This window comes from Phoca vitulina, unplaced genomic scaffold (genome assembly GCF_004348235.1).
Source record: "Phoca vitulina isolate PV1807 unplaced genomic scaffold, GSC_HSeal_1.0 scaffold25, whole genome shotgun sequence".
NCBI lineage: Eukaryota > Metazoa > Chordata > Mammalia > Carnivora > Phocidae > Phoca > Phoca vitulina.
In genome coordinates, this window is record NW_022589728.1 from 43,117,547 (window position 1) to 43,136,457 (window position 18,911).

An 18,911-nucleotide genomic window follows, 5' to 3' on the forward strand; every position below is an offset into this window, starting at 1 on the left:
AATAGAAATACAAGATACTAAAACTTATAAGATGCAGCAAAAGCAGTTGTAAGAGGGAAGATCATAGCAATAAATGCCACATTAAGAAATGAAAGATCTCAAATAAACAACCTAAGTTTACACATTAAGGAACTAGAAAAAGAAAAACAAACTACAGATCTTCCTTGACTTATGATGGGGTTACACCCTGATAAACCCAGCATAAGTTGAAAATACCATTAAGTCAAATTGCATTTAATACACCTAATCTACTGAATACCATGGTTTAGCCTCATGTACCTTAAATGTCCTCAGAACACTTACAATAGCCCACGGTTGAACAAAGTCATATAACACAAAGCTCATTTCATAATAAAGTGATGAATATCTCATGTAATTTATTTAATATTCTCCTGAAAGTGAAAAACAAAATTGTTGTATGGGTACAGAATGGTTGTAAGTGTATGGGTTGTTTACCCTCATGAATGTGTGGCTGACTGGAATCTGTGGCTTTCTGCTGCTGCCCAGCGTCACAAGAGAGTATTGCCCACATATCACTAGCTTTTGAAAAGATCAAAATTCAAAATTTGAAGTACATTTTCTACTGGACACTTATTGCTTTCACACCATTGTAGAGTTGAAAAATAATGAGTCAAACCCTCATAAGTTGGGGACCATTTGTAAACCCAAAATGAGTAGAAGTAAATAAAGATCAGAGCAGAAATAAATAAATTAGAGACTAAAAAGAGAATAGAAAAGATTGATGAAATTAAGAGTTGTGCTTTTGAAAAGATAAATAAAATAGACAAATCTTTAGCTAGACATATAAAAAAAAAGGACTCAAAATTAGAAATTAAATAAGAGACATTACAACTGCTACCACAGAAATACAAAGGATCATAAGAGACTACTATGAGCAATTATATGCCAACAAGGTGGACCTAGAAGAAATGGATAAATTCCTAAAAACGTAACTTACCAAGACTGAATCAAGAAGAAATAGAAAATCAGAGCAAACCAACTACTAGTAAGATTGAATCAGTACTCAAAAATTGCCCAACAAAGAAAAGGCCAGGACCAGATAGCTCCATTGGCAAATTCTGCGAAATATTTAAAGAAGTAATACCAATCCTGTTCAAACTCTTCCAAAAATCGAAAAGGAGGAAACACTTCCAGACTCATTTTATGTGGCCAGTATTACCCTGATACCAAAGCTAGACAAGGACCCTATAAAAGAAGGAAATTTTAGGCTAATATTTCTAAACACAGATGTAAAAACCCTCAACAAAATATTAGCAGACTGAATTCAACAATACATTAAAAGGATTATACACCATAATGAAGTGGGATTTATTCCAGAGTTTCAAGAATGGTTCAACATCTGCAAATCAATCAATATGAAACACCACATTAACAAAATAAAGTGCAAAAATCATATAATCATTTCAGTAGGTACAGAAAAAACATTTGACAAAATTCAACATTCATTTATGATAAAAACTCTCAACAAAGTGAGTATGGAGAGGACATACCTCAAAATAATAAAGGCCATATATGATAGGTCCACAGCTAGCATCATATTAAATGGTGAAAGCTTAAAGCCTTTCCTCTAAGATCAGAAACAAGACAAAGATGCCCACTCTTGCCACCTTTATTCAGCATAGTATTGGAAATCCTAGCCAGAGCAATTAGGCAGGAAAAAGAAATAAAAGGCATCCAAATCAGAAAGGAAGAAATAAAACGGTCTCTATTTGCAGATGATTTGATATTATATATAGAACACCTTAAAGATTCCACCAAAAAACTGTTAGAACTAATAAATGAATTCAGTAAAGTTGCAGGATACAAAATTAAAATACAAAAATCAGTTGAGTTTCTATACACTGATAATGAACTATCAGAAAAAGAAATTAATAAAATAATTCCATTTGCAATTGCATCAAAAAGAATTAAATACTTTGGAATAAATTTACCAAAGACGGGAAAGATATGTACACTGAAATCTGTAAGACACTGATGAAAGAAATTGAAGGAGACACATGTAAATGGAAAGATATTCTATACTCATGGATTAGAAGAATTAATATTATTAAAATTAAATGCCCATACTTTGCAAAAACTCAAAATTCTAATGGTGCTTTCCACAGAAATAGAAAAATAATCCTTAAATTTTTAGGAAACTACAAAAGACCCTGAATAGCAAAAGAATCCTGAGAAAGGAAAACAAAGCTGGAGACACTATTCTACCTGAATTCAAGCTATATTACAAAGCTGTAGTAATCAAAACAGTATGGTATTGGCATAAAAACCAGACACATAGATCAATGGAACAGAATAGAGAGCCCAGAAATAAACCCATGCATATATGGTTAATTAATTTATGACAGTGGAGCCAATAATATACAATGGGGAAAAGGTAATCTCTTCAATAAATAGTATTAGGAAAACTGGACAGTCACATGCAAAAGAATGAAACTGGACCCCTGTCTTACATCATTCACAAAAATCAACTAAAAATGGATTAAAGACTTGATCATAAGACCTGAATCCATCCAATTCTTAGTAGAAAACATAGATGGTAAGCTCCTTGACATTAGTCTTGGCAATGACTTTTTTGGATTTTACACCAAAACAACAAAAGCAAAAATGAACAAGTAGGACTACATCAAAGTAAAATCTTCTTCACAGTAAAGGAAACCATCAGCAAAATGAAAAGGCAACTGATTGAATGGGAGAAAATATTTGCAAATCATACATCATCTGATAAGGGGTTAATATCAAAATATATAGAGAATTTGAATACACAACTCAATAGTAAAAAAACAAATAGTGCAATTAGAAATGGGCAGAGGAACTAGAATAGACATTTTTCTGCAGAAAATATGTATATGGTTAACAGGTACATGAAATGGTGCATTACATTACTAATCATCAGGGAAATGCAAATTAAGACTGCAGTGAGATATCACCTCATACCTGTTAGAATGGCTATTATTAAATAGAGAAGAGATAATGAGTGTTGGTGAGGATGTGGAGAGAGTGAACACATATTTACTACTGGTAGGCATGTAAATTGGTGCAGCCTCAAAAAATAAAAAAATAGAATTAGCATATGATCTAGCAATCCCACTTACAGGCATATATCCAAAGGAAATGAAAACAGGAGATCGAAGAAATATCTGTACTCTCATGTTCATTGCAGCAGCATTCACAATATTGTTCTGCAATAAACCACCTCACATCTTCCAGCAAGACAAAAGCCACTAAGTTTGAATAAAGACATCACCCAATGAATTAAAGTAGTATCTGGCAGTTTCCTAACCAATTGAGTATATTGGCAGCAGCATTCACAATAGCCAAGATAGGAAAACAACCTATGTGTCCAGCAACAGATAAATGAATATAGGTGTTTAGGTAGACACACACACAGGAATCTTAAGTGACATAATCCAGACAGAGAGAGAAAAATACTATATGGTATCACCTATATATTGAGTTAAAAAAAAAAAAGTCTAAGTGATTGCCCTGTCCTGGGTGGGTGGGGATCCTAGAGGTGGGAATAATCAAGAGGTGGGTAAAAGCCTTCAAACTTTCAGCTATAAGATGAATAAGGCCTGAGGATCTAATGTAAAACATAATGACTATAATTGATAACACTGTGCTGTACAATTAATTTTTGCGAGGAGAGTAGAACTTAAATGTTCTCACCAAAACCAACCAAAACCAAAACAAAAACAATACATATGTGAGGTGATGGATATGTTAATTAGCTAGACGAGAAGAATACTTTCACAGTGTATTATCATTATCAAATCATCTCAAGGTACACTTTAAATATTTTACAGTTTTGTCAATTCTACTTCAGAGAAATTGAAATAAAAAAAATCTATTGTTTGAGGAATGGAATCATAAGGACTGTTTGTTATCATAGTACAATTTCACCTACCTTGACTGATACACTGTTCCTATGTATTTAGATTGGGAATCTGGCTTAGACCTGTGATCATCAAGTGGATCCATGCTCACCTTCATTTTCATGAATTATGTGCCAGGTTATGGTACAGCCCCTCAGATTCTCAAACATTTGGGAATATTTCCCCCTACATGTCTATTTTCAAAGTGTTTCTGTAGCTGACTTTAGGCATATTTGATAACTCATATCATAAACAAATATAAGCATTTATACCTTCTTTCTCACAATATTTATGATTAGTCTTGTCCACATTTTTCTGTTGCTCTGGCAAATATCAATAGCAGCTTTAAGATAAAGATTTTTTAAGTCCAAATTTTGTAGTTGTATGAAAATGAGAAAGTTCAAAGAAAAAGATGCTGTCATTTCTCCTACCATGTTAAATTTTTTCTATGATCCTGTATTTCCTTCTGTTCCTTGTGCATAAAACTTTATATTGCTTGTCATAGTTTACAAAGACCTTGTTATTTTCTCCATATTATGTCAAAAGTTTCATATTGTTTTATAGACTTCATAATTAACATTTTAATGGCTACAAAATACTCCATTGAAATTGAATACCATAATTTATACTACAATTTCCTTATTGAACTTCTGGGTTGCTTCCATTTTTTAAAAGAAACGCTGTTGGAATAAATCATTTTAAACAAATATGCAATACTATATACATCTAATCAACATTATTGTGTAAATACCTTGAGTCTAAGCACATATTCTAACACAGGTGCCATTGATGTAAACATTTCTGATACTTCTTTTTTGAGATTGTCTTCAGATCCAATTGATCAGCTACACATTTAAAAGTTTCATTATTTTATAATATATCTTGGTTTTGGACCCTAGATCATTTGTTCTTTTGTTCATATTTTGGCTGTTTCCAAAAATCAATTCTAATTTTAAAATACCTAATTTTGCCTCCATTTTGACCATTTGGTAGGCTGCCAAAGTGTTCTGAAGCCAATTTTAGAGGAAAAAGTGCCAAAAATGTTTAGAGCACTGGGCAATTACTGCAATAACTGTGCAGCTTCACACAGTGACAGCTTTGGAGGGCTAACACTCCTTTTGTTATGTGAATTTGGGTAAGTCTGTTACTATGTTAAGTCCATAACTCTGTAGTCACACTTCTATGAAACGAATATTGTCCCAAATAATGTCACTTTCTTGAGAGCAGGGGTGATTCTTTCATAGAACCTGTATTCATGTCTTGCACATAGTACATACCTGTGTATGTTTGTGATAGATTCTCTAGCAATGAATACTCTGTCGAGAATACACTTTTTCCATGGGCAAGCACCTATTTTTGAATAAACTCTTCCAGTGAAGGCTCGAACTCTCCAACACTTGGGACCAACAATATCTGCATCACCTGGGAGTTTGTTAGAAATGCATATTCCATGGCCCCATTCTGCACCTCCTGAATCAGAAATTCTGGATGTTGGGCCCAATGACCTGTGTTTTATCAAAACCTACATGTGATTGTGACCCATAATACATGATCAATAAATAGTAAAGTTTGGAGAAAACTGGAAATAGAGTTCAAGGAGATAATATGATGAGCAAAAGTTAGTGTCAGGGGCCACAGGTTAGAAAATTCTGTGTTTTCTGAGCACATATTCTGGACTAAAAACTGTGCTGTAGCACTGGGTAGACAAAAGCAACAAAGAGAAGGTCTTTGTTCTCATAGAGCTGATGGTCTAGAATAGATAAAAGATGAGTAAATAGTTACAATGCCTGCGATGCTTCAGTATAGAAGTGTATGTAAAATATGGGTGGTGATGATCATAACTATCATTGATAAGCCACAAATTATCTGTCAGGCACAGTGCAAATTCTTTCCATCACAATATATCATTTTTCTCAGTCTGCCCATCAGAAGGAATATAAAAGATTTAGAGGTGCTGTGTGGCTTGAATAGGTTCCCTTGAACCTGGAAAGAAGAGCTTGGTCTCAAAGTTCACTCTTCCTTGCCCAGAGCACTCTACGTTTGTCAGTTCCTTTCAGAAATGGGTATATGGGCACCTACCTTAGAATGGATATGAAGATTAAATAAGGTAATGAATGAAATTGCTTAGCTCAGTATATGTCTTAAGTATGCAATAGATAGTAATGTTTTGATTCCTGTTAATGGTAATCATCATAATTACCACTACCATCATCATCAAAATCATCATCATTGTTCCTAGAGTGGTGAGTGGCAATATAATATAGATTCTATATGCATTAAGAGGGTGGACTCCGGCCAGACTGCCAGGGTTCAGTTTTGGCTTTATCAGCTTCTAGCTGTGAGACTATGGCTTAGCCTCTCTGTACTTCAATTTCCTCAGCTGTAAAGTGGGGACAGTAAGAGTGCTTACTTCATAGGGTTATAGTGACTGGTAAATGAATTAATGTATGTAAAACACTCAGAAGGCCACCAGCCCTGTAGCAATTGCTCCGTAAGTGCTAGCTGTTATTATCATTCATGTTTGGGGGAATGTTCCATGGATTGCTCTGTCAGAGAGTTTAACTTTTCTTTATGGTATGTTGTGAGTTTTGATGGAAGGGTTTATGCTTTAGGGGCCCATGGAATAAGAATACCACTTCCTTAAATCTGTAGGGTTTAAGGCTCTACTATTTGACTGAAGGCCTTTTTTGGTGCCGAAAAATAAGGACAAAAAACTAATACCAAAATAAAGCTTAAAAAAGGCCAAGGGGAAAATTTTAAAGCAAAGGTCAGGGCATCCATTTTTATTTTATGGAAATGTCTTATTTGAGCAAGTTTACTGATAATGATGCGCAGATGCTGTTTGTAGACATTATTTTCCTCCTTTGAAGTAATTGAGTGCTGATTTCCTATCTGTGCCAGCAATCTTTTCAGAGGTAATTCTGTGCCCCTCTAGATCATTGTGGGAAAGAGCGCTCATACACAACTTCTCTAAAGATTAGAAGACTAAAACATGTACCTATTGCCTCAGAGGTTGAGAAGATGTACACAAATGTGAATAAACAGTTAAAACACTACCAGATGCACAGGAAGAGCCCTTGAACCCAAATGCAATTGGCATCAAGAAAATATTAGCTTTGTAATTCTGCCTAGATGGCACATTGATGGACCAGCACTGCAGAAGGATTCAGCTGCAAGTATTTCATGTAATTGATGGTGGAAGAAAAGAAAATTTCAACAGATATTTTTCTGTTAATTCGCCACAGGTGCTCAAATGCCTGTGACCTAGTATATCAAGGATTCAAACTGCCACTGTGATAGCTTCAGTCTTTGCTTCCAGGTTGTTTTACAGACTGTGGCATAGATTTTTAAGAATTTACTTCTGTTTATTGGTAATGTTGCAGTTCACATGATCACAGTCTAACAGGATGAGTGTAGGTTCTCAAAGAATCTAGGGGTTATTAATTTATATCACTCCAGATTCATGTTCCGTTTTTATCATGTGCATTTGGTATTCGGTTCTTTTATTTTAACTTAACATTATTTCATCTACATGTTTCCATGTATTGCTTTTGGCCATTTACTTGCCTTGCCAGTTTCATTTTCCTGCTACCTCGGCTAGATTGTTTCTAGATTTTCACATTTATACACAGAGATGCAGGAAACATCTTAATATAAATTGTTTTTTTTTTCTCATTTTATAATATTGCCAAAGAGTCTGTCCTCCAAAGCAGAATAAGCAAACAAAGTAAGAAATTTTATAGTTCTTGCTACATGTTGGGAGATCACACTCTAGAAATATTAAATTAATTAAACAGTACCATCAGCATGGAATGTATGTATACTTTCCCCTATAATTTATACAATATTGGATTTTATTTTATGTAATGGCTTTTTAAAACACAAATGACATAAAAGTTAGCATCTTACTCATTTTAAGTGTACAGGTTAGTGGTATTAATACATTCCTAATGTGCAACATCAGAACCATGCATCTCCATAACTCTTTCATCTTGTAAAACTGAAACTCTATACCCATCGAACAATAACTCCCCATTTTCCACTCCCCACCGGCCCCTGAAAACCACCATTCTACTTTCTGCCTCCATGATTTTGATTACCCTAAGTACCTTGTCTAAGTGGAATCATATAGTATTTGTTTTTCTGTGACTGCTTTATTTCACTTAACATAATGCCCTCAATGTTTATCTGTGTTGTAGCATATGTCAGAATTTCCTTTCTTTTTAAAGCTGAATAATATTCCATTGTATGTATATACCACATTGTGTTTATCCATTCATCCACTGATGAACACTAGGGTAGCTTCCACCTTTCAGCTATTGTGAATAATGCTGCTATGAACATGGGTGTATATCCTTGAGACTCTGCTTTTAATTATTTGGGGTATATGACCAGAAGTGGAATTGAAAGATCATATGGTAGTTCTGTTTTTCATTTTTTAAGGAACCACCATACTGTTTCCCAAAGAGTCTGTCCATTTTACATTCCCCATTATAGTGCGCAAAGGTTCTTATTTTTCTGCCTTCTTACCAACATCTGTTATTTTCTGTTTTTTGATAATAGACATCCTAATAGGTGTAAGGTGGTATCTGATTAGTTTTGATTTTTATTTCCCTAATGATTAGTGATGTTGAGCATCCTTTTTTTGGGTTTATTGACCACTTGTATATTTTCTTTGTTGAAATGTCTATTCAAGTCTTTGCTCACTTTTAAATTGGATTGTCTGGGTTTTGTTGTTCAGCTTTTTGAGTTCTCTAATTATTTTGAATATTAATCCCTTATTAGAGATATGATTTGCAAGCATTTTCCCTCATTCTGTGTGTTGCCTTTTTGCCTGTTGATGTTGCCTTTTAATGCACAAAATTTTCTAATATTCAGGAAGTCTAATTTGTCTATTTTTTCTTTTGTTGCCTTGCCTTTGGTGTCATTTCCAAGAAATCATTGGAATCTAATGCCATGAAGCTTTTGCCCTACATTTTTCTTCTAGGAGTTTTACAGTTTTAGATCTTTCATTTAACCTTTGATCCATTTTGAGTTGATTTTTGTGTATGATGTTAAATAAGGGTCCAACTTCATCCTTTTGCATGTGGATATCCAGTTTTCCCAGCACCATTTGTTGAAAGTTCTGCCCTTTCCCCATTGAAAGGTCTTTGCACCTGTCAAAAATCCCATATAGTCAAGGGTTTATTTCTGGGCTGTTTTATTGCATTGGTCTATACATCTATGTTTATGCAAGTATAACACTATTTCGGTTGTGGTAGCTTTGTAGTAAGTTTTGAAACCAGGAAGTGTGACTTCTCCAGCTTTGTTCTTTTTCAAGATTATTTTGGCTAGTAAGCATATCTTGAGAATTTTAGGGTGTTTTTTTCTATTTCCACAAAACATGTCATTGGGATTTTTTGATAAGGATTGCATTGAATCTGTAGATTGCTTTGGGGAGTATTGACATCCTAACAATGTAAGTCTTCTAATCCATGAACATGGAATGTGTTTCCATTTATTTATATTTTCTTTAATTGCTTTCAGCAATGTTTTGTAGTTTTCATTGCACAAGTTTGTCACCTCTTTGGTTAAATTCATTCCTAAGTATATTAGTCTTTTCAATGCTATTGTAAATGGAATTGTTTTTGTAGTTTCCTTTTCAGATTGTTCATTGTTTATGTTTATGCAGCTGATTTTTATGTTTTGGCTTTGTATCCTGTTACTTTGGTGAATTCATTTATTAGTTCTAACAGTTTTTTTGTGCGGAGTCTTTAGCCTTTTGTACATATAAGATCACATCACTTGTGAACAAATATAATTTTACTTTTTCCTTTCTAATTTAAATACCTTTTATTTCTTTTTCTTGCATGATTGCTCTGGCAGTAACTTTCAGTACTGTATTGAATAGAAATCGCAAAAGTTAGCATCCTTGCTGTGTTCTCGATTTTAGAGGAAAGGCTTTCAGTTTTTCAGCACTGAGTATGTTTGCTGTGGGTTTTTCATATATGGCTTTAATTATATTGTGGTAATTTCTTTCTATTTTTAGTTTTTTGAGTGTTTTTATCATGAAAGGGTCTTGAAATTTGTCACATGCTTTTTCTTCATTACTTAAGATGATCATATTTTTCCCCTTAATTCTGTTAATGTGGTAAATTACATTGATTGATTTTTGTATGTTGAACCATCCCTGCATTCCAGGAATAAATTCCACTTAGTCATGGTGTATAATCCTTTGAATATGCTGCCATTTGCTAGTATTTTGTTGAGAATTTTTACAGTGTTCCTAAGGGTTATTGGTCTGTAGTTTATTTCCTTGTAGTGTCCTTGCCTGGCTTTGGTATTAGGGTAATGGTAGCCTCGTAGAATGAATTAGAAAGTAATCCCTCCTTTTTATTTTTTTAAAAAGTTTGAGAAAGTTTGATGTTAGTTCTTTAAATGTTAGGTAGAATTTTCCCTTGAAATCAACATGTCCAGGGCTTTTCCTTGTCAGGAGATTTTTTGATTATTAATTCAATTTCCTTACTAGGTACAGATGTATTCAGATTTTCTATTTATTCATGACTTAGAGTTGGTAGGTTTCATGTTCCTAGAAATTTGTCCATTTCATTTAGGTTATCCAATTTGTTAGCATATAATTGTTCATATACTCTTTTATAATCCTTTTTTATTTCTGTGGAATTGGTAATAATGTCCCCAATTTTATTGCTGATTTTAGTAATGTGACTGTTCTCTCTATATTTCTTAGTCCATCTAGCTAAAGGTTTGTCAATTTTGTTGATCTTTTCAAAGAACCAACTTTTGGTTTTATTGATTTTTCTGTTGTTTTTATATTCTCTGTTTCATTTATCTCTGCTCTAATCTTTTTTTTTAAATCTCTATTCTAACCTTTATTTCCTTTCTTTCACTAGCTTTGAGTTTAGTTTGTTCTTCTTTTTCTATTTCTAGTTCCTTAAGTTGTAAAGTTAGGTAGTTGATTTGAGATCTTTCCTGTTTTTTAATGTAAGCATTTATCACTATAAACTTTCCTCTTAGCAGTGCTTTTGCTGCATACTGTATGTTTTGGTATGTTGTGGTTTTGTTTTCCTTCATAGCTAAATATTTTATAATTTCCCTTGTGATTTCTTCTTTGATCCATTGGCTGGTTAAGAGTGTGCTGTTTAGTTTCCAAAAATTTGTGAATTTTCATTTTCCTTTTGTATTTTTTCTAACTTCATTCTTTTGTGGCCAGGGAAGATGCTTTGCGTGATATATGCCCTTTTAAATCTGTTGAGACTCAGTTTGTGGCCTAATATGGCCTATCCTGGAAAACATTCCATGTGTGCTTGAGAAGAATGTGTGTGCTGTTGTTGGATAGAGTGGTCTCTTAGATCTAATGGGTTTATTGTGTTGTTTAAGTCCTCTATTTCCTTACTTATCTTCTGTCTGGTTGTTCTGTGACTTGTAAATGCTGAAGGAGACATAAAACTGAAGAAAAGGATTGAGAAGTCCAGCTTGACGAGAAATGGTTTATCAAGGGGACTCATGGACAGAAGTATGTTTTGGGTGGATACAAGGCGAGTAGATCTCCGAAACCCCACCTCTATTAGGATCTGCTTTTATAGCCCTAGAGGCTAGGAGTAAATGCTGAGGGACCACCCGAGAGGGGAATGTTTATGAACAGGTGTATGTCACAGGTTGTTCTATCCACTATTGAGAGTTGCGTATTGAAGTCTCAAACTATTATTCTAGAACTGTCTATTTCTACCTTCAATTCTGTCAGTTTTTGCTTCATATATGTTGACAGTCTGCCATTAGGTGCCTAAATGTTCATAATTGTTAATATCTTCTTGCTGTATTCACCCCTTCATTAATATATAATGTTCTTTGTCTCTTATAACCCTTTTTGATTTAAAGTCTATTTTGTCCGATATCAGTATAGCCATCCCTATTCTCTTTTGTTTAATATTTGCATGGAATATCTTTTTCCATCCTTTTATTTTCAAAATATTTGTGTCTTTAGCTCTAAAGTGAGTCTCTTGTAGATAGAATATAGTTAGATAATTTAAAAAATCCATTCTGCCAATCTCCACCTTTTGATTAGAGATTTTAATCTATTTACATTTAAAGTAATTATTGCTAAGTAAGGACTCTTTTCTTTCATTTTGCTATTTGCTTTTTTTTTTAAATGTCTTCTAGCTTTTTTTTTTGTCCCTCATTTTCTGCATTACTGTTTTCTTTTGTGTTTAGCTGATTTTTTATAGTGGAATGTTTATATTTCTTTTTCATTTCCTTTTGTTTATATTCTAGAACTATTTCTTTGTGCTTACCATGGGGATTACATTTAACATGCTAAGTTATAGGACTCTAATTTGAATTTATACCAGCTTAACTTCAATAACATAGAAAAACTCTGATCTTTTCAGCTCCACCCCCATGCTTTTTGGTCACTGATATCACCAAGTTACATCTTAATACATTATGTCCCCAAATAAACTAAGAATTATTTTAAATACATTAGTCTCTTAAATCATTAGGAAACATGAAAGTGGAACTACAAACCAATGTTACAATGAAAATAGCCTTTATAATTACCTATTTATTTATCTTTATTGAGAGCTTTATTTCTTTACATGGCTTCAAGTTACTGTCTAGTGTCTTTTCATTTCACTCTGTAGGACTCCCTTAAGCACTTCTTACAGGGCAGGTTTACTTCACTATCTTCCCAGAATCCTTTATAATGGCTTCTTTCAGTAATTTTAATTTGGATATATTTATTTGATATGAAGCTGTATATTTGTGAAAAGAAAGGTTTAAGGTTAATATTTATAATTTTTAAATATGTAATGCATCATTTATCTATTTTGGTCATTGCAAATGTTGGGAATATATTTGGCTGCAAATAAAAAGAAATTTGACTCATTGTGGCTGTTTTAGTCATGATTCTTTAGAAAAAGAAAACCAATATATATATATAAAGAGATTTATTATGAGGACTTGACTCATGTGATAATGGAGGCTGCGAAGTCCCAAGATATATAGCCAGCAAGCTGGTGAATCAGGAGAGCTGATATTCATGAAGTTGTACAACACTCATCATTAATTTTAAAACATTGTCATCAGCCCCCAAAGAAACCCCATACCTATTAGCATTCACTGCCCATTTTCCTCGCCCTCAACCAGCTCTAGGCAACCTAAAATTTACTTTCTACCTCTATGGATTTACCTATCTAAACATTTCATGTAAGTGGACTCTTACAATATGTGGTCTTTTTTTACTTCTTTCACTTAAGGTAATGTTTTTAAGTTTCATCCATGTTGCAGCATGTATAAGAACATAATTTTTTTTATTGCTGAATAATATTCCATTGTATGGACATACATTTTATTGATCCATTCATGAGCTGATAGACATAAGGGTTGTTTTTACCTTTGGCTATTATGAATAATACTTCTATGAACATTTGTGTGCAAGTTTTCGTGTGAATATATATTTTCATTTCTTTTGAGTATATACCTAGCAGTACATGTTTCACTTTTTAAGGAACTGTCAAATTGTTTTTAAAGTGGCTTCACCATTTTACATTCCCATCAATAATGTACAGGGTTTCAAGTTTTTATATATTGTAGACTGTATATATTGTAGACATAAGTGCTTTATCAGGAACACAATTTACAAAAATTTTCTCCCATCCTGTGCATTGTCTTTTCATTTTTTGATGGTGTCTTTTGAAATACAAAGGTTTACAATTTCCATGGTTCAATTTATCTATTTTTTCTTTTGTTGCTTATGATTTTGGTGTTGTATCTAAGAAATAATTTCATTACCTGAAGTCATGACGTTTTATAATTTTAGCTCTTACATTTAGGTCTGTGATTAATTTTTTAAAAATATTTTATTTTATTTTTATTTTTATCTTTATTTTTATTTGTTTTTAGAGAGAGAGAGAGGGAGGAAGGGGAGGGGCAGAGAAAGAGGGAGAGAGAGAATCTTAAGCAGGCTCTACACCCAGCACAGAGCCAGACTCAGGGATCAATCTCATGACCCTGAGATCATGACCTGAGCCAAAATCAAGAGTCAGACACAACCAACCTAGCACCCCAGGTGCCCCCTGTAATTAATTTTTTAATTGATTTTTATATATGTTGTGATATATGGGTGCAGCTTTTTTCTCTTACATGTGGATATTTGGTTGACCCCAGCACCATTTCTTTGAAAATATTTTTCTATATACATTGAATTATTTTGGCACCCTTGTTGAATATGAACTGACCATTCTTTTAAAGGTTTATTTTTGGACTTTAAATTCTATTCTATTGATCTATGTCTATCCTTATACCAGCGTCACCCTCTCTTGCTCCTATAGCTTTTTTTTTTTTTTTAACATGAAGGAGTGTTAGATTTAGTCAAATGCTTTTTTAGTATCTATTGAGATGATCATGTGGCTTTTGTCCTTTTGTATTATATGATATATTACATTGATTGATTCTTGGATGTTAAACCAACCTTGCATTTCTGGGATAAATCCCTCTTGGTCATGGTGTATAATCCTTTTTATTTGTTGCTGATATCAGTTTGCTTATATTTTGTTGAGGATTTTTTTGCATTTATATTCATAAAAGATTTTAGTTCATAGTTTTCTTATGATATCTTTGGTTTAAATATCAGTAATAGTGACCTTGTAGAGTAAGTTGGGAAGTGTTCCCTTCTCTTAAAATTTTTGGAAGAGTTTGTAAAGAATTGGTATTAATTTTTAAATATAATCGTTTTGATTTTTTTATAGCTTTCCTTGTAGTTTACCCTTTGCTATTGTTAAATTGCAGGTGGGGTTATAAATGGGAGCAGGAAGGTGGTGTTTAATGCTGATCATCCCCTGTAGAACAATAGGCAGTGAAAGTACAGTACTCCAGAGAAAAGTGTTGAGTCCTCATTCTTCCTACTTCTACTAAACAGTGCTGGATTGCACTCCTGGAGGACATTCTTAATTGCAGAAACAAATTACAAAGGCTTTTATATCTTGAATTCAGAACCATAGTTGGAAGATGCCTTTTAGTGCTGTTTTCCTCCCTGGAGTCATGGGTGCATGCCCAACTTACTGTCCCCACTTTAAGAATGCTTACCCTAACTTATTGGTACCAATTTCTTCAGGAAAATCATTTAAGCAAAACAAACAAGCAAAAGGAAAGAAAAGAAAGTGAGATTGGCAAACCAAGAAACAGACTCTTAACTATAGAGAACAAATTGATGGTTACCAAAGGGGTGGTGGGTGGAGGGATGTGTTAAATAGCTAATAGGGATTAAGGAGTGCACTTGTGATGAGCAACAGGTATTGTATAGAAGTGTTGAATCACTATACTGTACACCTGAAACCAATATTACACTGTATGTTAACTAACTGGAATTTAAATAAAAACTTAAAAAAAAGAACCTGTTGAGAAATGTTACACTGACCTCCTCTTGAGTAAGAGTCTGAGAACAAGGAGAATTTGTTGAATCCCAGACATCATGTAAGGTAATCTGAACAATAAATATTTAGATTGTTTTCCTACATGTTTCAAAGTACTTTTGGTCATTAATCACTGTACCAACTCATTGGGAAAAATTGCACTGAAGAAATAATAATAACTAATATTTACTAAATAATTATAATGTGCCAAATACCATTTTAAATTCTTTATATATACTATCTTTTATCCTCATAGCAATCTTATGAAGTCAATACTAATATTATTCTCCACTTTATAGATGTAGAAACTCAGAAACAGAGAGATCATGTGGGTTGCTACATGTCATGGTAGAGCCAGGATTAGACCTAGGTTATATGACCCCATGGCCCACTCTGAACCAGAAGTTAGAGTGAATTAGGCATATTCCAGAGTAGGGATTGAGATTTAGGGTTTCTGTATTACAGTTTTTGAGTTTATAAGTCATTTGTCTCTCTCTTGATGAAGACTACCATTTAAGAAATGTTCATAGAGGGTGTGCTAAGATGGTGCTAAGGATTTGAGATTAGACAGTCTCTCTCTGCAGGGATAAGGTAATAGACAAGTTAACAAAATAAATATTTAGCATTTATTGAGTGCTAGGTTTCATGGCAAGTGATTCACTTGTATAAATTAATTGAATCTGCAAAATAACTCTGTGAGTTAAGTATTATTATCACTTTTATTTATAGATGAAGCCACTGAAGCAAGTATATATAATTTGCCCAAGGTCAATTAGCAATAAGTGCCATAGCCCAGATTTGAACCTAGATGGTTTTGCTCCGCGGTCTCTGTTCTTAATAATTTTGCTGTGCAGTTTCTCTAAGTAAGTAGTCACCAGACATATTGTCACAACCGTGCAGTCACACCAAGAAAGCAGTGATAAGACTGGATTGTCATGTTTATGCATGTGGAGGTTGGAATCACTTCTATAGGAGAGAAATGTGTTGTGGCTGAGAGAAGGAGAAAGGGTTTCCTGCAAATATGAGGCAACTTGAAACAAACGTGGAAGTAGGAAAAGAAAAATTACTTTTAAGAGGGAGGCAGTTAGCTTGTGCCTTCATAGAAGATGGGAATGGGCTGATAGGGTGTGGTGCACACTCTGAAACTTGTGCCAGTTTGGTCCCGAGGGGGTTGTGGTTTGGGAGCCTTTGGAGTCCTACCTCAGGATCGAAAAGGGACAGTTTGACAGAGCAATTTTAGGAAATGAGTTTGATAAACTCAATTAGCATGTATAGAGGTTGAATCAACAATAGATTCATAGAAACTTTAATTACAAGTGTTTCTAGTAATCTAAGAAGCATCTGGAAATTACTAGGAAAAACTTGACCGTTGGGGTAATATTTCTTTTTTAGTGCCAAAATTATCATAGTTTTCTTTTTCTTGTAACAGTAAAATCAGGGACTGGGGTTTATGTAGCACTTTTCTCCATGGGAACACAAATATTTCCCATTGTTCTACAGTTTTCTGCAAAAGCATTCTACCACCAATGCAGGGCTGCATGTTCAGATCTCTGTGTTTGAGTGGGAAGAGAGTATCCGCAGAATCAGTCTGTGACAGAGAGCTGGATGTATTTGGGCAGTTTTCTCCCAGAGATGTGGGTCTTCTGGTCTGTAGCCTTGATGGACTTCAGAGCTTTCTTTGTCTCCTTGAACACATGTGTTCATTCACCTCTTGGTCGTGAAGGTGCTGTTAATGTTCTTTTGAGTTTGAGGCAATTTGCAACTTTAAAGGATCATCAAATTATCAAAATAAATTTCATGTAATGTTTTCAATGAGATGACCATTAAATTGAACTTTCTAAGTTATTTTTACCAAAAAGGAAAATTCACATCAAAAGCAAATAAACCAATATTGCCCACCCATCCTATTTCTCATATGCAAACAAAGATCAGTGAGAGTTAAATGCCAAATACAGACACTTAAAAAATACTTTTGGCCCATTTCTACTTTTAAGGTAACCTGGTGGCTTCTTTTCTCAAGTCCTCACACAGGTATTCAGGAATACCAAGATGGTGTGCCAAAAATCCCAACAGCTTGTATTACAGTGGAAGATGCAGAAATGATGTCAAGAATGGCTTCTCGTGGGAACAGAATTGTTATTCAGCTGAAGATGGCGGCAAAGAACTACCCAGATGCTGATTCCTTCAACACTGTAGCAGAGATCATTGGTAGCAAGTACCCAGAGCAGGTGAGTGAAGGGGGCGCATGGGCTGTTTGGGAATAGGGTTTTGTGGTCAAGTATCAGTTTTTAGAGATGGCTGGGGAAAGAGAGAACATGAATTTACAGAGATGGTCCTTATAAACTCATTGAAGGCAGGATATATATATTTACTTATTTCCCACCAAAAGTTTTACGATGATTTGAAGAGTGTAATAGGATCCATGGTGTGGAAATTCAACCTCTGTCTAGCTGCACACCCACACCCACACACTCCCCCCCCCCACACACACATGTATTTATTCCATTTAGAGCCAGGTTGGCATTTGAGATCATACCGATAGCCTATAGTTATTATGCTTATTGTGTGGATTATGTTATTTGAGTCTTTCAAAGTTCAGTGAAGTGGATTTATTTTCATCATTTACAGGTGAGGAAAGTAACATCAAAGGAAACTCAGGTGCCTGGGTCCACACTCAGGTGCCTGAGGTCAAAACCAGGACCTTAAAAATGTTTAAACCAAGTTTTAAACCACAGTAATTTCCCGAAATATTTTTTTCCTTAGCAAAGTTTGCAAATCAAATAGTACTAGAGGTAGATTCAGACTCTATGCTAGCCGAAGGTTAAGTAAGTTTGGCAAGTTGCTTATTCTCTGAGTCTTAGAGAACTTTTCTGCAAAGAAGCGATGGTATATGTAATTTAGCAGGATTATCTTGAGGACTCAACTAGCCCAGCACATCAAATAGCCTAGCACTGTGTTTGGTACAATGCAGACACACACTGAATGGAAGTTTACTTCATCTGACATTAAGTGTACCAAAAAACTGTTCTGATAAGGTGTCTGGTGCAAATTTCCTCTATTAGTAGTTATTGAAACTCTGGAAATAGCATTTAAACATCAAGTTATTCTAGAATTACAGACTTGTATTTTGCTTAAAGAGGTAGATGGGGTGAAGGAAAAAGTGAATAGTGATGGAGAAACAAATCTTCTGTACATGTCTTGACTCAGGACCTCTCCCAGACATAAGGGCTCTGTTGCAGTGAAGATTTGTTTTATGTTCTTCCTTCCCAAATTACATCCAGGATGTGGGCATGCATCAGCCTTAGGCTTGTAGCCACAGGGATAATGGAGAAGCAAGATTTCAGTAGGACCCTAGGGAGTCAGATAGCTATAGAGAAACTCTACTTTCCAATGTTGAGAAAACAAACAAACAAGCCCCTTGCCCTTTAGGAACCTGATAACAGAAGGGCCCAGAGTCTATATTCCAGGCTCCAAGGAGTCAGCCTCCTTAAAGTGTAATCCTTACCAGGTATTTTCCCCAGTCAGTAGTTCTAGGATAAAGTGTTGCCATTTTTAAGGCTGCTAGTCCAGAGCAGGAGGGGTTTAGGATTATCTGTGATCAGTCGTCTGGGTG

The 18,911-nt window shown here is 34.4% G+C and overlaps 1 protein-coding gene across 1 annotated transcript in view; it reads left to right on the top strand.

Annotated features, from left to right (window-relative positions):
- Positions 1 to 18,911, top strand: part of CPQ (carboxypeptidase Q) — a 443,268-nt gene that overhangs the window by 186,894 nt on the left and 237,463 nt on the right. The window contains exon 4 of the mRNA XM_032421783.1: positions 17,319 to 17,526. Coding sequence (XP_032277674.1) covers positions 17,319 to 17,526 — 208 coding nt within the window. The remainder of the gene's footprint in view (positions 1 to 17,318; positions 17,527 to 18,911) is intronic.